Source organism: Periplaneta americana, chromosome 10 (genome assembly GCF_040183065.1).
Source record: "Periplaneta americana isolate PAMFEO1 chromosome 10, P.americana_PAMFEO1_priV1, whole genome shotgun sequence".
NCBI lineage: Eukaryota > Metazoa > Arthropoda > Insecta > Blattodea > Blattidae > Periplaneta > Periplaneta americana.
Window position 1 is genome coordinate 13859296 of NC_091126.1, and position 26564 is coordinate 13885859.

The window sequence follows — 26564 nt, forward strand, 5'->3', positions numbered from 1 at the left end:
TGAAGTGTTGTATCAGTGAAGAATTATGTTGTGTCAGTGAAGTGTGTTGTGTCAGTGAAGTGTGTTGTGTAAGTGAAACGTGTTCCTGTCAGGGAAGCTTTATAGTTTATAGTGGCAGTGCAAAGTATTTGAACAGCGAAATATTTTTGAAGTGTTAGTGAAATCAGGATAGAATCAGTGAAATGTTTCGTAGTTCCAGTGCAGTGAGTGAGTTGACAGCGAAATGTGGAAAGGTACTTGTGCAGATATGAACATATCATACTCGTGGGTTTTAGTTCAAACTTAGATTTAAGATACAAATTAGATTTATTTTAAATGTTATTTTAAGTGATAGTGCTTCATTTAATTTAGAATATTCCCTATTATTATTATTATTATTATTATTATTATTATTATTATTATTATTATTATAAATTATTGTTAGTATTAATTATTTGTATTAATTATTGGTATTATTATTAACTGTACTTTTAATTAATAAGTTTATTATTGTCATTATTGAGTGTAATTAGTTACCACTGCCACCGGGTATATACCCATTGCAGTGTGATTAAATACATACATACATAATTTTATACAGTACAAGACTACAAACTAATGTTTAGTAGGTACCAACGAAGAAAGAAATGAACAATACATGAACAATATCACAATCTAAAATTAACTGCCTTCAGAATGTCTCTGCGACAAAGTTTCAAAATCAGGAATTATGTCACTTACTGCCAGTCGTAGTTGATCACGAAGATATTTGTCTGTCAGTCATGATCTAAATTTGGTTTTTACTATTTTAATTGTTGAAAATAACTTTTCACAAACGTAAGTTGTAGCGAACATGGCTTCAACAGAGCAAGCGAAAGAACGAAGCTTCGGATATTTATTTTTTGGCAAAGATTTGAAAGTTCAACATTTGTCAAGTCCTTACATCTAGCTTTCATTTGACATCATGTAGTAAATCAGTGAGTTCAAATTGAAGAGCTAACCGCATTATTCGTACATCTGCTGAAAAAGGGTCGACGTACAGAGATGATGATGATGATGATGATGATAATGATGACGATGATGATGGTAACAACTATAGTAACACTTAACCTTTTAATGTTTCATCAGTAACATGTAGTATAATGCCGTTTTATGTTATACAACCGTTTTCCTCGTAATACTTGTGAACAAATCATTCATTTAATATTCTCATCATATTGACAGCAAAAAAATGCGTCCTCTCATCCTACTTGAAACTTTCGTACATGGTTTCGAGAGAGACATATGCCACTCGCAGGTCAGAGACAAATACAAATGGAACGGAGTTTGACTTCAGTGAGTGAGAGGGTGGAGGTTAGAAGCAGCTATCACTGCGGGCCACAATGTTTCGCGAGTCACGTTCTCGCCACGGCCGTGCTACACGAATCCAATGAAGTAATTAGAACATTATTTCGCGAAAACTTGGCCAATGGTGGTTCCTGCCAACATTATTTTTTTTATGGAAAAGAGAACTTCCAAATCTTCAGGTTCAAATTATCTTTAAACATTTGCACATGGTAACTGCAGTATTGCGAAAACTATGCAGCCAATAAAAACACTTAAGCAAAAAAAGTTTTAAGTAGTTATTTATGTAACTTGTGTAGAAATTAAAATTGTTCTGCAGCAGTAGAAAGATTCTTAGCATAACCCGTAACTGAGTGCTAAAATTATAGTACGAGTGCAAAAAAGGCCACGCAGAAAAATGTCGCATATAAAATTACTACCGTAAAATGATATTTTCTAGCAGAAATTCAATATACTCTCATAATAACAATACAGAGTTGGTACAAAACAAATATTCATTTACAATGTTGTACAAAACAAAAACTGTGTGTGATATCGACATTCATTTTGCGCTGTTAGATTGAAGAACTGTAGAAGTTTCGACAACACACACTGTTGGTATTACTGCGCTTATTGTTGCTCTGGTGCAAGCATAATAGTTGAGATGGCTATCTACTGTATGATATCGACGTGCATTTTGCGCTGTAGCTGCCTCAACTGCATAGGAATGGGGAACTCCATCTTTCAAAAGGATGACTGACACCAGGGTATTATAAATTATATGGACGAAACGATTCCACAGCGCTGGGTTGGCCGTTCGCGCTCTCGCACTGTGGCCACCAAGGAGCCCCGATCTCACACTGTGTGACTTTCTTCTTTGGGGACCTGTGAAAAAATTTTTACTTCCTCTACTGGGTGTTCATTTCAAAGTGTGTCATGACGTGACTGTTGTGAGTCAGCGATTTGAAGCGAGTTTCAGCTTTTATGTCAGAGAATTGCCTATTAATCAAGGCGTTCAATCTGAACTTGAGAACGTGTATGGTATAATTGAACGTCGTGGCAACAGATGGCGGTCTGTAAAGTCTGTGTGCTACCATAACCTCTTTCGAATTGTGTTTTGCGCGGGAAAGTCGTACGCAGGGTATTTATTATCATCGGTTGCGTAGGCTACGGCAACATTCCACAGTACAAATCAAATGCTCCGTGTCCATGTTGACCGTCGAAGTTAATGTCAACAAATACGTAAGTAATCGTCTTAACCCTCTCCCCATATCCCGACAGTAAGAAAAAAAACTCACCTCAGTGCGTGTTTCGAAACAGTTCACATTCCTGCCACTACAGGCGTACCGTACGTATCGGTAAGTACTCTTCGGAATGAACGCCGTACTTGCTAAGCACCTTCTCTGGCACAGAGGTAATACGCCTCTGCGGAAGTGTAGGAAGATTGAATTCTCTAGGCTCATCGACTAGCCACATGACGACATACAGCGAGCCATGACACACTTTGAACTGAACACGTAGTAGTCATTTAGATGAGTTGAAACAAGAATCACGATTGCTGTGGCTAAACAATGGGAATACAAAGAGAACAGGGGAATACAAAGAGAACATGGGAAATGCAAGAGATACTAGGGAAATAAAAGGTGAACAAGGAGAATGCAAGGAAAGCAAGTGGAATACAAGGAAAACGATGGGGATTCAAGGAGAACAAGGGAGGTTCGCATATTTATGTGATGGTCAACTCCTAAGTTAGGCCCCAATATCTAACGAGGAGAAAGACAATTCTACGTGAAAGGAATATGGAGAAAGAAGTGCTTATAGTCCGACCATCGGATCTGTGCCCCCGTAAGATATGCGAACTGAACCTTAATTCCTTTTCAGCCTCGGCAATTCATTTCTCCCCCTGTATTCATATTTCTCTCTTTTCTATCCATCTCTCTTTCTCTCCCCCACTACTCACAATTTTGAGCCTTCTTGCGGGACAGTTTATTTGCACTTGCAGTCCAGTGTTGTCAACTCAACATGAATACTGTAGCACGGAGTGGTGAAAAAATATTATTAAGCAAGTAATAGCATTTTGCATAAGTCGACCAGCGTCATTAGACCTACTTAAATTAAATGATGAATAAGTAATATTGACCTTACAGTATTATAAGCAATATTCAAGAGACATGACACTGTTTAACGGAAGTTTGGCAACATCCCTATTCGGCAAGGTTAGTGGCCTGCTGTTTGACGTAGTGGGAGAGAAACGGGTGGAATGGGGTGAGTAGAGGCGTTAACTTTTCCAAAAACGACGACAGCGCTGAAGGGGCATAGATTCGATGGTCCGACAATACATGCATTATGTGTGTGGTGGAGCGGATGCAATTACTTCACTCCTTGTATTCCACTTGCAGGACTCACCTCCGAGGCGCAGCTCGGCCGTGCCTTGCGCGACGTCGTGCTCGTTCTTGACGAAGCACTGGTACATGCCCTGGTCGTCCCTGGTGACGGAGGGCAGGCGCAGCACCTCGCGGGACATGCCGCCGGGCACCGACAGCGGCTGGCCGTCCTTGTACCACACGATGGACACCACGGGGTGCCCGGCCGTGGTGCACGAGAAGCGCGCCGGCTGGCCCAGGGCCGCCGTGTGCAGGGCGGGCGATACCCGTGCGGACAGGGGGGACGTCACGAGCAGGTTGATCTCGATGCTGGAGCTGCCGGCGGAGTTGCTGGCGACGCAGAGGTAGCGGCCCGAGTCGTGGGGGCGGGCGCGGGGCAGCACGAACAGGCCGCCGCCCCCCGTCGTGTAGCGCTGCTCGTCCCCCGGCTCCGGCAGGGGCGAGCCGCCGACTTCCCATCTGCAGACAGAGGAGCTTCTGAAGGAGCTGCATCTCACAAGCAAACGTTCTGATGGGGGCAGATAAAAAAGTTAAATTTTTTCTTCCACCATGTTAATAATGTCAAAATAAGTGCTTACACAAAGTTTGGCCACTCGACCACAATTACGAGGCCGTCCAGAAAGTAATTTTCCCTGGAGCCGTTTATAGAAAAAGGACGATTTCATGGAAATATTTATTGAAACAGATACAGCAATTGTTGCGCTATTTGTCAACATATCCCCCACTGGAATTGAGATATTTTTCATACCATGGGATAAATTTTTGTGTCACAGAAGTCAGCGGCCTCAGCGTTTGATTGCGTGAGCACCTCTCTCTGTCGATATGACAGATGTCTCAATTCCGATGGAAAATATGTTGAAAAATAGCTCAACAATTGCTGTGTCTGTTCCAATAAATTTGTCCAATTAAATTGTTTTTTTTTCTGTTAGTGGCCCTGGCGAACTTATTTTTACGGCCTCGTTATTGTGGTCGAGTGGCCAAAATTTGTATAAGCACTTCTTTTGACATTATTAACAGGGTGGAAGGAAAAAAAACGTGGTTCAACGAAAAGTGGAGTGTTATTATTTTGTAACTGAACATTTATCTTAAATGTGTTATTTGTTTCGTATTGGCTTGCTATTTTTGTCTTTTGTTTGTATTTATATTTCGTTCCGTTTTGTATTTGTATTTTCTGCTTAAATTATATTTGTACTATAGCAACATTACCACTGTTTATCTGTTCATTCGTAATATAATAATAATAATTAATAATAATAATAATAATAATAATAATAATAATAAATTAATGAGTGAATAAATTAATAAATTGACATGTTCCATATTCTAGCTGTGAAGCGATGTACGAATACCATGGAATGTAAATAGATACAATACAATAAATAAATATATATGCACAGCGTGAAAGTGACGTAACTGTGCAGATTGAAAGGGGTAATACAATACATAAAAACTATTTTGCGTTTTCTAATTAAGTGCATGGTTAATTTGAAAATTAGGCTTAATTCTTCCTGCGTAGTTTCGCAACCGCACGTCGCCGGCTCAAGCACGAAAGCGCACACGCACTCGGTGTGAACAGCTGAGTTCCGTCCCTTAGTCACTCCTGTAGGGTTGCCAGACTTCTAATGTAATGAAATAACGATGTGTTAATATTTAATTTGAAAGAAAACCGTCCATTTTATTGAAAAACTCTAAAGGGATAAGTAATTACTTATCGGTTTCTCTAAATATAGGAATAAAAATCAGAATGGTACAGATAGGCTAATACTAATCGAGTAAAACAGTATTAACATTTAGAAGTGTTTATTAGACCGAGACATAGGTGAGGGGATAATATTAAAATGGATTTGAAGGAGGTGGGATATTTTGATAGAGACTGGATTAATCTTGCTCAGGATAGGGACCGATGGCGGACTTACGTGAGAGCGGCAATGAACCTCCGGGTTCTTTAAAAGCCATAAGTAAGTAAGAAATGTTGATTTGGGGATGTTTTAAGTTCTACACAGTTATATTATTATCACGCACGAAAGCGCACACGGTTATAATGCAATGACCAAACAATTGTGGCGAAACAGCCTGTGCGGATGACATGAAAGGGATTTACTTAGGTTTATTATTCCATAATTTTTTCAAATCAATTTTGAATTCAATAAGACCCGTTTATTAAGTAAATAACTATAAAATCACTACAATTAAACTTCCTCAAGCTGAAATAAGTGAACAGAACACAATGCTCGTCCCACCGAACATGTTTTTCTTATCCGTCAACTGTGAAGGCATAATACTAAAAAATGGGAGAGTAGGGTAAATTGTATAGTGATTGACCACTTAAGCTAAAGAATAATAAAACAATGAAATAGCTGAAAACAGTGATAACTTATTGAGAGAATTTTAAAGGCATTGGATCAAGTGAAGATTCAGAAACAAATCAAAATCAATAAACGAAAGGAAAAATAAAATTTTAATGCAAAGATAAATTAAATAAACACAGTAAGTCCACTTTTACAGTTATTGACCTCCTACGGCACAGTTATTGACCACACGCTTATTAGTGATTGACCGTCTACTGCACGGTCATTGAATGCTCACTTATTAGTGATTGAACAATACATTTTCACAGTTTTCACTTTTTTCTTGTTTGTTTCGTTTCTCTTGTTCTGATCTTTCTCATTAAGAACTCTTCGCCACCAACGTAGCTCTGTCGGCTAAGGCATTTGCCTGCCGATCCGGAGTTTCGTTCGGGCGCAGGTTCAATTCCCGCTTGGACTGATTATCTGGTTGGGTTTTTCCAAGGTTTTGCCCAACCGTAAGGCAAATATCAGGTAATCTATGACGAATCCTCGGCCTCATCTCGCCAAATACCATCTCGCGATCATTAATCCCATCGACGCTAAATAATCTCGCAGTTGATACAGTGTCGTTAAATAACCAATTTAAAAGAAAATTAAAAAATATATAAAAAAACTCTTCTCGCTGCCTTTTCTTTCATCTCTTATTCGCTTCCTTTCTTCTCTTGCCTCTTCTTCCATTTTTCTCTTTTGTGCCTTATCAGAAGCAAATGTGTGCCATTCCTCTGATGTTATTACAAATGGCTTCACCCAGCACTGGGCGAGGACCAAAGGACACTTTTCCTTCCACGGGATATTTGTTTCTGGACGCTAAGGTTGCTTTTAGGACACCAAACTTCTTGGCAGCTTCATTTAAACCAATTCCATTGCGGACAGGTTCTATAGCGTTTCGTAAAGATTCCTCTATATAACGCACTTTACCTGTATTAGGCATAATGATATAGTATCAGTCCTGTAAAAATCCTCATTATTTAACCGAAAACGTAGAATTGGAGCACATTGGTCGTTATTGTAACAAATAATTTATAAACGACCAATCACTGTAGTTTGCGGCCATTCACTTTATAGTGATTGACCGCGGGGCATTTTTATGTCATATAAAAACTTTTACAAAATAATATTCTGTGGATGGAAACCTTATACCTCTTCTCACACTATGAGTGTAGAAACGAGCACCAGAATTTATGTATTCTTTGCAGAATAAATAAATTATTGCGTGCATTATTCTTAGCAATTACTCTAGGTACTTACACTTGTTTACGTTCAGTTGCATTTCCAATCGATTTCAGTCCTCTCAGACAACAGACACTAACTCAGTGGGATGAACTGCGACAACTAACCACAAATAAGGGTTGTTACTAGAGGTATATGCAGCAAAAAGTGAAATTACGATCGCGGTTTATTCACAATATACTTGAAAAAAGAAAGCGGTCAATCACCGTATACTGGTCAATAACTACCTAGTTTACCCTATATTGGCATTTTGTGCTGGGATTGAGAAGAAATATTGTACCATGTTCACAGATTCACTGAACTGGTCATCAGTGCAACAAGAATTAAACAAAAATAACATTTTTCATAATTCATTAGGCCATTCCACTGCTCATTGCCAGTTTCAGTTTTATTTTTCACAAATTACTTAATATGAATTCATTTAATGAATGAACTGCCATCTACAAAAATCTTTATCTTTCAACCATTTACTAGAGTCTTCAACTACTGACCAAATTGGTAGTTTTAGAAACATACATGAACATTTGGAAAAGTTAGCCTACTATGCCAAGATGTTAAATATTCAGAGTTGCAGCATCATAAAATGCAGATACAGCTGCATCATCAAACCCAGGCCTGCAGAACTCGCAAGTAGGGGAAATATGACGTCAGCCTCACTCCACTTCTATTGGGGGATGATCGACTTCCGCCGCGAGAATGAATGTTGATGCAGCCGAGCGTAACTAGAACACCTTGACCGCACAGGTAGAAAAGGTGGGTGGGGTAAGAAAGGGGAGGAAAGCAGTCGCTCTCAAGAGCTACAGTTCTGCAGGTCTGATCAAACCTATTTACTGATTGGCTGCCACAACTATTCTATTAGTTGTTTTAAAAATGAAAGAAACATAATTATCAGGTTTTTACAAGTTTACATTAAAAACAGAGAAAAAACCAACTTCACAAAAAAAACAGGTCCCCCTCAAAAGGGACAAATCCGATTAATCGGAACGTATGGTCACCCTAGATACATGAATTCATTGAAATAGCACAGTGGTTGCCCCGTCCTTCAGAATGACAGGATACAAATTACAACATGTATCATCTTCGTGGCACCAATTCTGTAAACGTTTCTTTCGGCAGCTACAATGGCGGTTTGCTTCCGTATATATGTACTAATGGCCTCAACATTTCTTTCCTTTTGCTGTTAGTTCTTGGAACGAGTTGCCTAATATCCAGTATTATTCGAAGAACTTGAATATAAGTGAATTAAATTAGACTAACTTTATGTAATATAACTGACATTCATAGTGCTTGTTGAGCATTGAAAACAATTAGATAGAACGTGGATTTTCGAGATTCATTCCAACGAATTTATTGGGCGGACGAATGCATGCGTCGGGATGGTCTTTGATTAAATGGCCCTGTCCGGTAATTAATTATTCTCGATGTTATATTCCTACGGGATATTTCTCCAATTACAAGTATATTTTGTTTCAAAATACAGGCTAAATATTCACATGGCTGTGTTATAGTTCCTGCGTTGCATTATACTACGATATTTAATCTATAAACAAACAAAGAGCAAGCTGTGAAATAAAGGGGATAGAATTTAAATGTCGATTAGATGTGTATGTATGTAACGTATGCAGCAGTAGCATCAATAAGTTACTGTAGCAAAAGCAGAAGTAACACTGTAGGCCTATATACAGCGATTCCAGTTGTCACGGATGTTACATTTTTACTATTTTCAAACTCTATATAATATTGAAAGTGATATTACTTCTGTAACTTTTATAATTAGAATAAATTTAGAAGACCAGTATCATTTTACAGAAAAGAAGTTGTTACATACAATTTATTATTATACCAGAAAATAAACAAAAAGTTCAGTCACGAATGTTACAAGATTTGTGAGCTCACTTCACACCTTATTAACAAAAAGTGTAAAACTCAGGTCTCTGCAGCAACCAAAAGAGATTCATTCTCATAGTGTCCAATCGCATGGCATCCAATCTGTTCACAAAAACATAATCGGTAATAGTACATTATGCAACGAGCCTATAATGATAATAATTAAGAAGCGAGTATGGATGTTTATGAAACTTCATAATTTTCATACGAGCTTCTTAACTACCATTATAGGCGAGTTTCATACGGCTTTTTATGCTCGACCATATTTCTAACTTGAAATTATTCAGATGTATACATTTTATTTGTATCTGACAAGATCGGAAGTGACCTTGTTCTAGGTCGTGAATTGTGAGATGTGCGCAGACGCGAAAGTATTGATTTTTTTCCGAGGAACAATAATGTCATTGACCTTGATGTAATCCCGTTAAACTTGGTATAACCTTGATTATTGAATTCGACATTGAAAAACGAGATGACAAATTGAATTTATTTGAATATTATTTACAATTAACGCTAATTATTATAGTAACAGAACATAACCTTCTGCGACAGTATTGGATTTCCGGCCTCCGTGACTTTTCGCTAATTCTCTTTCGATTGCATATCCGAGAATAATCGATACTTGCGGTTTTATAACGGTACAAAGATGACTTGTCATTGGCTGAACACCTGTAATCTGAGTTGTCATTGGCTGAAAACACCTGTACTTTAATGAGTAGGTGTACTTTAATGGCATGCATTAAAGGACTGCTACCAGGTGTATAATTACTACATTTCGGCACGGTCGAGCATAAAATATATTTTATAGCTGTTTCTTCCATGTCAAGGATGGCACAGATGAGTTAATATCCTTCATTTTTACAATTTCAAAACAACTGTGACATTTCTAAGTCAAAATATTCATTTGAACTGCAAGATTAAAATTATTAACCCAAACTACTGGAAAAAAATGGCTGAAATAATATAGCATAGAGTTAAAAGATTCTTGATCCTGGAGCTCTGGAAATAAGAGTGCAGATTCTCAAAATATTTAGTCAACAACAGCTCCTTGAGAAACATATACTAACAGCTGATCTCTCTATGAGTTGAAGACTTTAGGAAATCAAATCTACCTATTACCAAGCCAAGACCACTTAGATTGAATGCCCATAAAACTTGTAAGATATTTTCCTTTTGAAAATAAAACATCAGAATATTTAAATTTATAAACTTATTTATGTCTTACATTAATAATAAACAAATATTTCTGAAAAAAGACTTTTTCATGGGAATTCCCAGTTCTCCCGGAATGGGTGAGCAGTAGTAGTAGTAGTAGTAGTAGTAGTAGTAGTAGTAGTAGTAGTAGTAGTAGTAGTAGTAGTGCTTCAATATTAGCAGCAATACCGTTGTTTCGTCACCTTTCCGAAGACAGATCTTAACCCCACAAGTGATGCCAATATGGCACCACTTATGAGGCAACTAGGGCAGGAGATGATGGGTCTTATTTCATAAATGGTACGTCTACTCGTCCTAAATGGTAGGCGATATGCTAAATTATTATGAGCCATTATTCCTTATATTTAAAGTCATGCCATTGCAGAACAATATGATGGACGGCCAGCACATAACGCCTTAAGAGTCCGTCGTGTTCTGAACCGGAAACAACCTGGTACGTGGATTGGACATGGTAGGCCAGTTAGTTGGCCTGCTCGGTCTCCTGACCTTACGCCAATGGACTTTTTTCTTTGGGGAGCGGTTAAGGACGGCATCTACCGAAATGTTCCAACACCACCAGAAGACATGCATGAACGTATTCTGTACATACATCCGTTGACTAGTCAATACTAGAACTACATTACTTAGGGCGTGATTCATTTCATATTGTAAATGTGCATTCATTCCAATGGTCAGCACTTTGAGCAGGGCATGTAAATGTTCTGGATTCAGTAGAAACACCAAAGTGTTACGAAGTGGCATTTTTTCGGAATTGCAGTAAGTGCGTATACAACGAATTTCATATTTTTTGCAACCCTCAGTTGTTTGTTTATTAGAATTGTACACTGTGATACATTTTTGAATAGATTTTAAAGAGGTCAAATGGTTCTGAATAAAATGCACATGGTGCCATTTTGAAAATGAAGTTATGACTCGTATCTCCTTTATGAATAAAGTTACAAGGTTGTATTAATTCCCCATTTTATTTGAACAACTTTTATGTAAGACTGTTTTGCTGTAAAATTATTTGTTAATTCCGTAACAATGTTCATGTATTTTAAAAGAAATTTCTGCAAGATATTTTTGAGGGGGGCAATAGCAGGTGTCTCAACTTTTGCTGATGCAATTACGATGATTCTAAGGCCCGATTGTATAAACCATTTAATCTTATATCAGAGGTTAAATTGATCCTTGTTTCAGCTGAACTTGGAATTTTGTGTTGTATAAAGTCTAATCTGAGATTAATTTGTCTCAAACTGAAGTCAACTTTGACTGAAGAAATTTCTCCGATTAAGTTAGATGATCCAAGTTCAGTTATTTCTTTTCTGTTTGAAATATACGAGTGACAGATTGTGCAAATAAAATATCCATTATTATTAATATTAATAGATATGTTAGGTACATTTACATACATATATTTCTTTCAATTTCTTGCCTTAATACACAAACATTCTTATATTTTATAAGGCTCTATCGTGTTCAGCAGTATCAAATAACATAACCTATAATTATATTATGTTTATAACAACCATTAATTATTAATGGATATGATAGGTACATTCATAAATGTTCAATTAACTGTATTACTAAACGAAAATTGTCGTTTAAAGCTTTATTATGTTTAGCAGTATCAAACACCATAACATGATAACAACTTGGAGAACAGTCAACCTTCTTCTTATTGTCCGCCATTATTTACATTGCAAAAAAAAAAAAAAAAAACCAGTGTCTCCAACAGAGTGTAATACGGAAAGTCGCGAAAAAGTAGTTGTAAAGTCACTAGATTTCTCATTATCAACAAAGAAAGATTAAATTTTGTCACTATGGGGTGCTAAAAAGGTCACTAAATCCCTATTTAAGCAATATAAAAGTGAAAAGAAATTGTTGTTGAAAAAGAGTTAACAACACTGAACAAACCTGTCTAACATGGTCCGCGCATCACGTATTTCGCTTGTTTATGCGATGTTGCCAAATCCTTTTCACGTGAACTCAGATTGCATTTGAACCAAGGTAATTTGATCGCAGAAAAGTTTTATACAATAGAAGAAGTGTCTGAACTCGGTTTACTTTTCGATCTTCGATCAAAGTTGATCTTTAGTCAGGGAGTTTTATACAATTGGGCCTAAGTATATCAAAAACGTTTATTTCTGTTAAAACCTCGAAACAGAGTTCTTTATACTTCACACGAGAAAGTAAAATCACTCCACAACTGTCGTAGAATTTACGGCCAGGTGTTCGGTCATATTATTTACCAAATGACGCTGAAATGAAGGGCAATGTTCTGTTCCTCTTGCAGGGGAACGTTCGTGACTTATTAAGGTATTAACCGAGTCCTTGGAATATCCCACAGCCAGCCGTGCACGTACGCTCCCTCCTGACTAATCAGACTCCAACGCGCCGGTTTCTCGCGTTATGAATTTCTGCAATTCATGAGCTAAGCGCAAGAAAGACGCAACGTACAGATCCGCACTAACTTACTGTTAGTCGCAAAAACCTTTTGAATATTCTGTAAACTGGATGAAGTTACGATTCCAGGGTTTCACGGCGAATGTGTTCGGAAGAATTTATACTATCTCTGGATACACTCGGTAAGACTCGTACGGTCTTACTAATAAAAACTCTATATACAGACGTTTAACTGTCTTATACTTATACAATGAGTAGCTCGTTTATAAGTCGTGTGTAAATTCCTTACTAATAATCACTACATACGTCGTGTATAACAGTACAGCTGTTACACAGCCACGTCATAGTTTCGTCATTACTTCGTTACGAAAGGTAATAGAATATCTGAGGTTCTCTATTGCATCCGGCAGAGCGCTCTAATGTGGCATGTTAAATATCGATAGTACAACTGGCTCTAATCGATTACCACACTACATTTTGGTCAAAGAGTACAAGCTACAGCAATATTATTCTAATAATTCTATGATCTTTGGTTTGTTCTTCTGTGTTTACAAGGTAACCATCATCATAAAATGACAGTCGATACGAACAGCTGTTAGAGGGGCGGCCATTTTTTCCCTATATACAACGCTTAAACAAGGGGTTTCGTGTATATAACTACTGCAAAGCAATTCCCATTGTATAGTTACAGCTTGTTTATACGTCCATAGCTTATTCACGGTTTATTAGTAACGTTTTCTGTCTCAACTCTGCATAAGTCTCGTAAAAAAACTATACATGGTTTATTAGTAAGACTGGTAAAGTCTAGCGTAGCGGTTAGCGGTTAGCGCGTCCGGCCGCGAAACCAGGTGTCCCGGGTTCGATTCCCTGTTGGGGAAAGTTACGTAGTTGAGGTTTTTTCCAGAGTTTTCCCTCAACCCAGTTTGAGCAAATGCTGGTAACTATCGGTGCTGGACCCCGGACTCATTTCACTGGCATTATCACCTTCCTCTCATTCAGACGCTAAATAATCTAAGATGTTGATAAAGCGTCGTAAAATAACCTACTAAAAATTCTTGTGATATCTAATCTAGTACATATTCACACTTCTCAGGAACTTCATCTGCGATATTTGAATTAGATTCTCTTGTTTCGCTGTCATGGTATATGTCTCACTGTCATACAAGGGAAAGGGAGCAGCCATCATCTTATAGAACTTTTATTTTGTTTAATTCCTCGTTTTGTTTCTTTTCTGTTAATTGTGCCATACTTCATTTGGTTTTTTTCGTTATTTATTTATTTCATTATTTATTTATTCATTTATATTTATTTAATAGATTTATTCTTACTGGCAGTGTTAAGGTAATAAGGCCTTCTCTTCCACTCAAACAGTATAATTAATATCCTTAACATTGTTACAGCTATTATCATTGCCAAGTAGTTCGAATAGTTAACTTTTTCTACTGTTCTGTCGTTTATTGATAGCCTTGTTCTTAATGATTCCTTCCCTCATAATTCCATATTTCGTTTTTGATATTGATACAAAAATGTTATATTCTTTGAAGAGCAAATATAAGTTTAGCAATTGATCTTTGAAGAGCATTTTCATTATTCTGGATGACCAACAGAACGTCAGATGAAAGGAGTGGATAATGATGATTATGATAAAAAGGTGTGCATGAAATTAAGTTATGGTATATTATGAAAGAGTAATGGAACGGAGAAAAATTCACTCAGGCGCCGGGATTTGAACCCGGGTTTTCAGCTCTACGTGCTGATGCTTTATCCACTAAGCCACACCGGATACCCACCCCGGCGTCGGACAGAATCGTCTCAGTTTAAGTTCCAACTCTTGGGTTCCCTCTAGTGGCCGCCCTCTGCACTACGTCATAGATGTCTATGAACGTAGGACTGAAGTCCACACATGTGCTGAGGTGCACTCGTTATGAGTCCGAGCCGGGGTGGGTATCCGGTGTGGCTTAGTGGATAAAACATCAGCACGTATAGCTGAAAACCCGGGTTCAAATCCCGGCGCCGGAGAGAATTTTTCTCCCTTCCATTAGGTACTCTTTCATCTTATGATGACGCAGAATAACTACATGGCAATATCATACGTACTTCGGTACATTAAAATAATATTTATGGTATATTGGTTGGTAGATGAATTGCTGAATTGTGGTCTGAAAGGATCTAGTGCTTGCTTCTAGCAAACATCAATGAGAATAATAAACACGGGGCTCCAGAGTGGAAATGAAATATTCCATATTATAACATTTCGTTACTACGTCATTGCATGGTCTATAAACTGCGTCATAAAATATATATTTCTGGTTTTATTTACATGTCTACGTGTGCAGGAAATGTAATTACCGCGGACGACTTTTGTACTACCGGGGATTTATGACTGCATTGTGCCCCGATATTTACTTCTCAGATCATCCCCGCGGGTTGTTTACCCGATTTTCATTCTGTGACTGCGACATTACGAGCTGTTTGCGTGTGTAATAGTGAAGCATAAACCAAGATTCTTGAACTCACTTTTACTTTGAACGGGAAAAAGGGAACGCTAAGTCCTTCATTTGGAAGGACGTTACTCTTATGTCCTTAGAAAAAAGAAAAGCAAGAAATTTCGAACGAAGATTGCAAACATCAACGTCACACTCGTTAGGGCATTCCATCAACTGGTCGAAAAAATGATAATACTAGGGAACAACATTATTGTTCACTTCGGAATATGTATGATAAGAACTTTCTTGTGTTAAATATTATTAACGTACCTTGTTAACATGTTTCGACCTATTTTCGGTCATCTTCGGAACTGGTCGTTGTTGGTCTTGGCACCTCTTGTTTCCTATGTGGGTGCGTTCGTAGTGTAGAGTCAAAGAGTGTATGTTTTGAAACTGAGTTATGTATTGAGAATATCGTTGGGGTGTGTTTTCGTGTGTCTGTATATTTCATATTCTCGATATTCAACGATATTCTCAACACACAACTCAATTTCAAAACACATACACTCTTTGACTCTACACTACGAACGCACCCACATAGGAAACAAGAGGTGCCAAGACCAACAACGACCAGTTCCGAAGATGACCGAAAATAGGTCGAAACATGTTAACAAGGTACGTTAATAATATTTAACACAAGAAAGTTCATATCATACATATACCGAAGTGATACAGTGTTAAAAGTTGTGTAATAAAGATGTATTATTGTTCATTTGTTATCAGAACTTATTCTAACCTAATTTGGGTGTGCTGATTTCAAATTTGAAACTACATTTATTTTTTTAAATTCAACATTTTAATTTTTCACCTTAATGTTAGCTTTTCTAAAATGCAATTTATTATTTTAAATTTGGATACCACCTTGGCGGATATATTTTTCATGTATTCACAAAAAGTGTTGATACATCACAAAAAGAATTGCAGTTTGAAAATATGGCCAAATAACAGACAATTGTTTAGTGTGCTAAATATATGTCTAATATAGTAAAATCTGAGTATAAATTTCGAGTTTTTCTTTGAAAATAACATGCATGTCTACATACAGACGCCAGGAATGGAAGAAAATTCAAATGGATGGCATGAGAAGTTCAAATAGATTCTATTCAGGCACGAATTTGGGCTCGTAGCTTTTGCGTTCGTGGACTTGGTCATAGCAATTTCGTTTCATGATCCAGCAGTAGTCTGCCATCATGTTCCATCGCCCTTGATAACGCTTCCATCGTCTTCAAGTCTTAATGGAAGCTATGTCCTTTTTATAACTGGCACAAGACAGTCGTATTGCATTCTCCTTGGTATGTATCTTCCTGACAAATTCCTCGTTACGTACAAAGCAGTGGCGGTTCCTCGGGGGAGGGGAGGGAGGAACGTCCTCCTCACATTTTCTTCTTTTGAAAGTAAATACCAAATAAAATATGTGCCTTGAAATTCGAGGAAGATTCGATAATTTTTAAGTTCACAGCTATAAGAAAAACTCGGTTGATCGAGTTTTAAACGACGCGCGCTCATGTGCTGCTAGAAAACTGTGAGAAAGATGCGAGATTGTTTGTGTGGAGGAAAGTCAATCCATTCCTCCTCTACTGGAGTTAACACACATAGACAACAGCGCACTAGCGGCCAAAGAAAGAAGCAGAGTTTTAAAGCAAGTAAATGAACGGAGAGGGAGGAGAACCTCCTCTGAATCAGCGCATGGGCGGGAAATAGAAACCGACTGGTCGTGCAGCAAGCTGGCTACCGCTGCCATCTAACGATCTTGCATTCAACCAGACTATAACACATCTAGGAAGAGACATAACAAAAACAGTTTTAACGCAACGCTATGAAAGACACCATATAAACTTTTTTTAATTATAAGTCAAAAATATTATTCATTGTACTTTATATAGGCTACTATTCATGGTTTGAAACTCTCGTGGATATCTGAAAGTTAAAGTCGGGTTTATGTAAAACAAAGAGAAGTAGTTCTACGTAGTTGGCCCCTGAAATTTACTTCTATTCATTGTTTACTAGACAGAGCAACAGCCAAGTTGTCAGTTTTGCACAAATATATTTGAAATTGAAAGTAGGTACTCCAAACTACATCATTTTTAACATAAAAAATTAATTGGCCACCGGCAGCTTTGAACAATAATTATAGTATGACTTTACAAGAACTGACATTCTTCAAAAGCATGTGATACTGAACTTGTAAAATGTACATGTGGCAACACAGGCCACGTGGGTGGGTGCAGTGTTCTCGCTTTCCTCAGATTATTTCCCATTTCCATTTCCGTAAAACGGTTCCGGTTACTAGTAGCTAGTCTCTTCCAACACGTGTGATGCTGTAGTGTGCTCGAAAAATGCTACGAGGTTGTGAATTTCCTTGTAATTGTTAATTTGTGCAATTATTCAACAATGAATGGAAGTGAAAACATATTATATTTTGGACAATTTAGGAAACTCAGTTTACAAAAACAGATTATTGCTATACAGAAGGGAAGGTCAACCCCAACACTACCTGGTCTTACATGTATGCATGTAGGCTCATTTGTAGCATGTTTCATTCAAGAAGGTGTCATTTCGTGCTGTTAACTTCTTTCCTTCTCTTAAGAAATATGCAGGAGCCGCCACTGGTACAAAGACACGAATATGAAATCCATAGAACATATCTGGAGGAAAAGCAGAAACTATGTGTTGAAGAAAATCACCATCAGTATTCAATGTCTTGAGCTGCTTCATCAAGTCAATGTTGGTGTGGAGTGAGGGAAATATGATCGTGTTTCGGCTGACAATTTGTTCATTCATTGGCATGCCTGCTTTCAGAGTTTCGTGGATGGGTTTCTACAAACATTTCTTTATGCACCTTATCAAAAACCTCGTGATCTTCCTCACCATGTTCACCTCCATCTTCAGAAGAGACTTAACCATTAAAAGCTGGAACCGGAAGTTCCTCAGAGCCTATATCTAATTGAAGAAACCATGATCTCATAAAACAACCAGAAAAATATGCGTTTTGTTAATCAGAAATTGTTTTTATTAAAAACTGTAAAGCTAAAGAAAAATGATGTTTGTAAAACATAATTAGTGTTTGTTTAGGTTACATTATTTTAAGCATCGTTATCCACATATCCCCAGTGTAAATACCAAAGGTATCTTTTTCTGAAAAATGCCAAAGTTTCAATTTGCATGATAACTATAGAATGTACAGTTGTAAAAAAAAAGTGGCCGCACTCGTGAACAGCGAATATTTTCTAAGTCCACTTCGGGTCACGGCGATGTTACACGATGCATGCGCTTGTAGAAGCATTCCGGAACTATGGAAGTATACCATATCTGCGTCTCGTAGACCAGCGGTAGAGTGCTTGCTTAATGATTCGAAGGTTGTGGGTTCGGGCATTCTTCAAGTTTTCATTTTATTTTTAATCGTTCTTTAGCGGTATAAATAATATTCAAATTACTCGTATTTATATTTTTTATCGTTCTTTTAGCGATATAAATAATATTCAAGTTATAATTTTTTGTGTTCTGTTGTCGTTCTTTAGAGATATAAATAATATTCAAGTCATCATTTGTGTTCTGTTATCGTTCTTTAACGATATGAATAATATTCACATTTTTTATATTCTGTTATCGTTCTTTAGCGATATAAATTATATTCAAGTTATCATTTATATTCTGTTTTTGTTCTTTAGCGTTATAAATAATATTCAAGTTATTTATATGCTGTTATTGTTTTTTCGCGATATAAATAATCTGTATTTTATGTAAGTAATAATTATAATACAACTAACCATTTTTCTTTGTAAAATACGTTATTTTATTTAAATAATTAAATATATATATATTATATAATATCTTATATTATTTAAACAAACCGATATTTAACATTTATATTCTGTAATCGTTCTTTAGTGATACTGTATAAATAATACTGAAGTTATTTATATTGTTATCGTTCTTTAGCGACATAAATAATATTCAAGTTATAATTTATATTCAGTTATCGTTCTTTAGCAATATAAATAACATAAATTTAATATTAGGTTTGGAACAATACAGTTGCATAATACTGGTGTTAGTTTTTCTTGTTTCAGTGACGAAATGTTCCAAGAAATGTGATCACTCATTGTGTATTCAGGTTCCCTTCCGATTTTCTAAAACTTGATTGCAGTATGGCTCGATGCTTGTGACAGCAATGCTTAGTAACCCCACCTTTTTTGCCAGATAAACGCAACTTTCCTTTTGACATAACAAGTTGTATTTTTTGTGTTGTTCACAGACATGTAATCTTTGGTATTATTTTTAGGAAAATGTACGAAGATTAGGGAAATGAGATTTTAAATCGCTCTAAAGAAACGCTCTCCACGTAAAATTAAATCTTTCCGCACTTATATTGTCTCTTGCAGTAGATTTCTAAAAATAATTTTTTCCCAGAATTATTACTTCCTCTTTTTACTTCATATAATATAAATGATGGCATGATACTGAAGCTACAGTCTGGTTGTGAATCAACTTTCTATTTCATCAAAGGACACACGCGAGAGAACAACGATCCATCGCGATGGTTAGAATCGAACATGAACGTGACACTGCGGAAATGTTCTGTATTGTACTGAATGTTCTTATATAATGAGCAGTAGTGAAATGGAATGTAACTGGTTTAATCAATAGGATGTTCTCAGAGAAAGGAAAAATCGCGAATTATCTCTCGGATGGTCACCACGATCACCGGACATCACTTCGATTTCATTTTGTGAGGTGATATTCAGATTGACGTGTATATTCGTCACTCATAATCACTGCATAAAACGTGTCTTCCGATAGCGGATGGTAATCGCGACAGGAGCAAGTGTATGATGAAAGGATTGCAGTACCCGTGGGAGTCGTATCAAACATTTGAAAACCACAGTGAAACCTGTAATGTTTGTACTTCTATACAGCAGTGTTTTCAAATATGCATTCTGGATGAAAAGTTATGAACCATTTGAACTGTACTTCAATTTGCGGTCACCGTGTACATTGTGTTTTATAAGAGCAGGAGCGTGGGGGTAGGGAGCGTTAGTTCACCCCTTTGGAAAGGATTACCCCCGGAGAAACCATAATTCTCTCGAGTTTATGAATGCAAATGCTATGGATGCGCTATCATATGTTACACTAACAGGTAATTTGGGATACACTTTCACGTTCATAATGACCACTATTCAGCCAGTTTCAGTTTCAATGGCATCGCTATTGATTCCAGGCAACAACCCTATCAACTATGTTTACACAATTCTGTTCTTTGCCCCAACAATTATTAATACTTCAGTATGCCGTATTTGAAGTTGTCACCGACAACTTGCTTTTGTCACTTCGAATTCTATATATAACTTACTAGTACACGAATACCTGCATCGTCATATAAATTCACAAGGGATATCCAATACATTTAAGTTACAATTTTCAAGAATTTTAATGAAAATGTACCACTGTTACAGCGGATTAATTTTTATTTCACCATTACAACATAATTAATGCATTAATTATTTTACATAAATTTGTAAAGCAGTGACAGCGCTCCTGGTCCACTGCTGTGGAGTATTGGTTAGCATGTCTGACCGTGGAACATGCGAGCCCGTGTTCAAATCCTGGTATGGGTTTTCTCTGAGGTTTCCTCCTTAAGCTACTAATCTATCCTTACTTACAAATGGCTTTTAAGGAACCCGAAGGTTCAATGCCGCCCTCACATAAGCCCGCCATCGGTCCCTATCCTGTGCAAGATTAATCCAGTCTCTATCATCATACCCCACCTCCCTCAAATCCATTTTAATATTATCCTCCCATCTACGTCTCGGCCTCCCTAAAGGTCTTTTTCCTTCCGGTCTCCCAACTAACACTCTATATGCATTTCTGGATTCGCCCATACGTGCTACATGCCCTGCCCATCTCAAACGTCTGGATTTTAAGTTCCTAATTATGTCAGGTGAAGAATACAATGCGTGCAGTTCTGTGTTGTGTAACTTTCTCCATTCTCCTGTAACTTCATCCCGCTTAGCCCCAAATATTTTCCTAAGCACCAGAATAAATAAATAAATAAATAAATAAATAAATAAATAAATAAATAAATAAATAAATAAATAAATAAATAAATAAATAAATAAATAAATAAATGAATGAATGAATGAATGAATGAATGAATGAATGAATGAATGAATGAATGAATGAATGAATGAATGAATGAATGAATGAATGAATGAATGAATGAATGAATAAATAAATAAATAAATAAATAAATAAATAAATAAATAAATAAATAAATAAATAAATAAATAAGCACCTTATTCTCAAACACCCTTAACCTATGTTCCTCTCTCAGAGTGAGAGTCCAAGTTTCACAACCATACAGAAGAACCGGTAATATAACTGTTTTATAAATTTTAACTTTCAGATTTTTGGACAGCAGACTGGATGATAAGAGCTTCTCAACCGAATAATAACACGCATTTCCCATATTTATTCTGCGTTTAATTTCCTCCCGAGTGTCATTTATATTTGTTACTGTTGCTCCAAGATATTTGAATTTTTCCACCTCTTCGAAGGATAAATCTCCAATTTTTATATTTCCATTTCGTACAATATTCTGGTCACGAGACATAATCATATACTTTGTCTTTTCGGGATTTACTTCCAAACCGATCGCTTTACTTGCTTCAAGTAAAATTTCCGTGTTTTCCCTAATCGTTTGTGTATTTTCTCCTAACATATTCACGTCATCCGCATAGACAAGAAGCTGATGTAACCCGTTCAATTCCAAACCCTGCCTGTTATCCTGAACTTTCCTAATGGCATATTCTAAAGCGAAGTTAAAAAGTAAAGGTGATAGTGATAGTGCTGAGCCATTTATACTGGAACTCACGCTTTCAGAAGTCGAAATTGCGATAGAAAATCTGAAAAAGTACAAGTCTCCAGGTATCGATCAAATTCCAGCAGAATTAATACAAGAGGGTGGAATTGCATTATATAGCGAAATTTATAAACTTGTACTTGCTATCTGGGAAAAAGAAATTGTACCAGAACAATGGAAGGAGTCCATAATTTTACCTATTTTTAAAAAGGGGGACAAAACCAACTAATCTATCCTTAATTTTTAAATTTCCTTAGAAAATTTGACTTTTCTACTTTTATATAATCTGAAAGCTTGAACTTTCTAGTTTTCAAAAATATATCAGTTTTGTTTCTATGATGTTTGGTTAATTAATCAGTTGAATTTATACTGACCGAAAATGTCCCATAAAGTAAAGATAATGTGTTTTAAAATTCAGTACTACAACAATTTTCCAAACAACTAAAATTATTGTCACAATTATTTTTCACTAGGTATATTATCTAAACAAAAAAAAAAATGATTTCTAATTATAATGAATATAAGATTTTTAAAATTTTGAATTTATTTATTTATTTTTACTTTCTAAATATACACTTTTCTCGCCTAGAGTGTGAAACAGATTTCTTACAAAAATTCTGTAAGTTAACACACACGCACTCACGCACACACATACACACACAGGTAACAAACGAATTGTGATTAAAATTGATTTAGAACGTTTAAGTACATGAACATTTGAATTTTTGTTTACAGAAAAATTATTTAAAGATTCCATTTTTATCAGTACATTGAGTAAAACTCGCAATATGACAGTAATTCTGCGCTCAATTATTGATTGCAGTATTATATTTTATGAACAATCTTATTTCATAAGCAAGTACAGTTTAAGAGTAATGTGTACCTTTATATTGAAAAAATGCATAATTGGAAAAACTGTAAAGATCCACAAACTGTTCAGACTGATATGTCATAATATCCCCGATAACAGTAAGTCAATTCTTCTTTTTTATTTTTCTCGTGCCCTTTTTCTTTACCTCTTCTGTTTTCTAGCTTTTTCTCCGTAGTGGACACCCATAATTCTGTCATACAGATTCTGTTTTGATCTATTTTTTGTTACGAAATGGCAGACAAAGCGAGTTTTGCTACAATAGCGTTGTTTATACTTCTTACCCATTTCTAGAGCAGTTACTAGTTTAAAATTTACACGTTTAGTACTGGAAAAAGAAAAATATTCAGAATTGCTTAAAATAAGAAAAAAATTCTACCCCCTCACTGAAACAGCTTTCCTTAAGCTAGTTAAAGTGAAATGCTACTAATGACCCCAGGATAAATGTTCATCTTCCCTCTTGCTTAAAAAAGTCCCTTGTGCAGACCCTTGTATTTCCCTATTTTGACTATGCTGACATTTTACTGACTGACCTTTCCAGCGACAACAAAACGAAACTTCAACGTGCTCATAATTTGTGTGTACGTTTTGTAAGCAATGTTCGTAAATATGATCACATTACCCCATCCCTGGAAGCAATAGGTTGGCTTAAACTAGATAAGAAAAGAAATTTACATTCACTTCTCCTTCTCTTCGAAATCTTGAACTCTTCTATTCCTTCGTACCTGTCGTCTCGCTTCACTTACCTTTCTTCCCACCACAATCTGAACACACGCTCTCGCCATGAAACAATACTAACAATATCATCCCATCGCACCTCCTCATACTCATCCTCTTTCACAATAGCCCTGCCAAGACTCTGGAATTCGTTACCTGCTAGCATCAGGGACTGTCGAAATAAAATTCAATTCAAACGCAAACTTACTAGGCACTTGGTCAGTAATTGAGACTCGTTCAGACATGATTTCTTGTAAATAGTTCTCTTAATCTATCACAAAATATTTCAATATTCAGTAATTTCATCACTATAGAATTTTGTTATTGTAGGTTTACTTTGTAATTCAGTAAATACAAAAATATTCTTTGTTCTTAACTTCTATGATAAAATGTCTAGCTTCCATTAATCAGGTATTCTTGTCGTACTTTAATTTTTATTGTAATTGTAATTGTAAATTTAATATTAATTGTAATCTTATTGTTCATATTATAGTTGTAATCCCCTGGTAGAGGGGCAGAGAAGGCCTGACGGCCTTATCTCTACCAGGTTAAATAAATAAATACTAAATACTAAATAAATACTATCAGGATTATTACGAAATACATTATTACCGTTACTTTCATCCGAAAACTGGAAGACGTGTTTGTGAACACCCGTTATAATATACCACACTTGAGAGTTACATGATCACTCTTGGGAATAGAGCTACCCTTCTAATTTACAGCCACTCCTTACCTGTAGTCGGGAGGGGGGTGTCCCTCGGCAATGCAGGGCAGAACCACCGGCTCGTCGCGCCGGACTTCGATGCTGAGCGAGCGATCTGAGAACTGAGGTGGGGTGACAGCGCGGGCCTCCGACACGGTGATCCTGGCCACTCCCGTGCTCACGCGCGTCTCTCCGGACAGCCGGTGCGTCACCCGACACTGGTACGTGGAGTAGCTGTCGGCGTTACCGGCATTCAGCACGATCAGCTCTCCGGAAGGCAGCATGTGAAACTTGCCGTCTGCGACACAGTTCGCACCAATCAATTAACTTCACCTCTCTGCATCAGACGTAGCATTCTAATTACTAGGCTCTGATTTCTATGATCTAAAGACTCTGGAAATATGCCCTAAATAATACCAAAACAAGATATAAAAACTTGGAAATATGACTCAAAACAAATTAAATATTGTTCAAAAATTAGTTAGAAAACTTTTTTATTCTCCATACAACAACAACAACAAATTCCACAATTTGGGACATCTGGCCGAAATCTACGGCTGACGGCAGAATACAAAGCAGAGGATAATTAAAAATACAATATGATTGCGGAGAGAATACGGAACAATGATAAATTTAAAAATAAAGCACAATTTGATTTCGGAGAAACATGATATGAAAATACATTGAAGAGTAATGAAATGAAGTAAAAAAAAAATACATAGTATTATACAAGTTATTGTGTAAAATGGATAATGAATCTCTCAATACCATTAGACAAATTTTGTTAATGTCCTCATTAGAAAATTTAAGAGAAAGGAGAATGGTTTTGGTGAACTTAAATGAAGTTCCCCTAGCGCCAAAAAGAATTCCTTTCACTTCCCATGCATTAATATTCATTTTGTATCTCTCACTGAAGTGAGGAATACATGGGTTGTAAATAGACTTCTTTTCATCGTTAACGTTATTGTCTTGTTAATCATCCTTCTCAAAACGGACAGTGGGGTCAAGAATGAGGCTTCTTTGATTCCGGCGATCGATGGCTATAATGTCTGCTCTTCTCGTTGACCTATTCTCAGCCAAGCAGTGCACTTCTTCGTAAACCTCCCACTTTGCCTTCCGAAGAGTGGTTGCGATGGAGCTTCTCACTTTATGGTGCTGATTGTTCCTCAGTAGTTCTCCTTTAGGGCAATAACCCAAAACATGCCCAAGGGTTTCTACTTCGCTGCATTTGTGAATATTAATTCCTTGTATTGGTTATAGCGGACTACTTACACTATAAAAACTAGGAGGAGGAAAAGAAGGGTGAAAAACGTCCAACGTCTGTCCTCTGCGCGGCTAATTCTTTTACAGCTATGTTAACAGAATCAATGACTGTCCATGAATTTCTATCTGGAAACAGCGGGTTTGGAAACTCTTAAGCGTCACATATTTGGGAGGGGTGAAGTGGAGACCGACCAGCAACCATCTGACCATATTCCTAACCTTATTTTGTCCTTTGTGTCTTGACAGCTTATCGCAGAAAATCTAATTACATTCAAACTTTATTTAACCACAAACTATTTTCAAGAAAAGGAAATAAAAAGTAAATAACCAAACGCAAACAAAATCTCTTGCCACTTTCGACACAAAACATGTGAATAATATTTGAAGAAGTATGAAAACAATTGTAATATGACCAAAAATATGTTTTACGTCATATTTTGTCAAATATTAATTAATTAATTTGATAGTACACAGGCATTATTGCTCATAAAAGAATTAATGCTAAATTGTGGTAAAATATGTATTTATAAGACCAATAAAAACCGCTCCACAGTTGTCAGAAAATCTATAAACGTGTTTAATTTAAATCTTAAAAAAATATAGACCAGGATAAAATTAAGACATGTCCTAGAAATCCGAGCTCTCTTACTGAAGTCCAGCAGCGACTATATGCTCAATGCTGTGGACAGGAGCGAACTGTGCGTCTGTCTGCGGACAGTACCCTTCAAATGCAAAAAATAGAAGAATACAAATAAAGAACAGAACAGGCGCAATGCAAAAAGCACAAATAGTAAGTCTAACTGTCTGATATATACATGTATTTAATGTCTAGGTAAGAAGTAAGCTTCTACAGCTAAGTAACTGACTGACTGTACAGTTTTGAAGATAAGTAAACAACGTTTTCAAATCTTCCA

At 36.6% G+C, this 26564-nt stretch overlaps 1 protein-coding gene across 1 annotated transcript in view; it reads right to left on the reverse strand.

Annotated features, from left to right (window-relative positions):
* The window catches only part of LOC138707451 (cell adhesion molecule Dscam2-like), a 1157632-nt gene that overhangs the window by 124572 nt on the left and 1006496 nt on the right, over nt 1–26564 (reverse strand). Inside the window, exons 5-6 of the mRNA XM_069836919.1 lie at nt 24418–24685; nt 3709–4145 (exon numbers count right to left, since the gene is read on the reverse strand). Of these exons, the coding sequence (XP_069693020.1) occupies nt 3709–4145; nt 24418–24685 (705 nt within the window). The remainder of the gene's footprint in view (nt 1–3708; nt 4146–24417; nt 24686–26564) is intronic.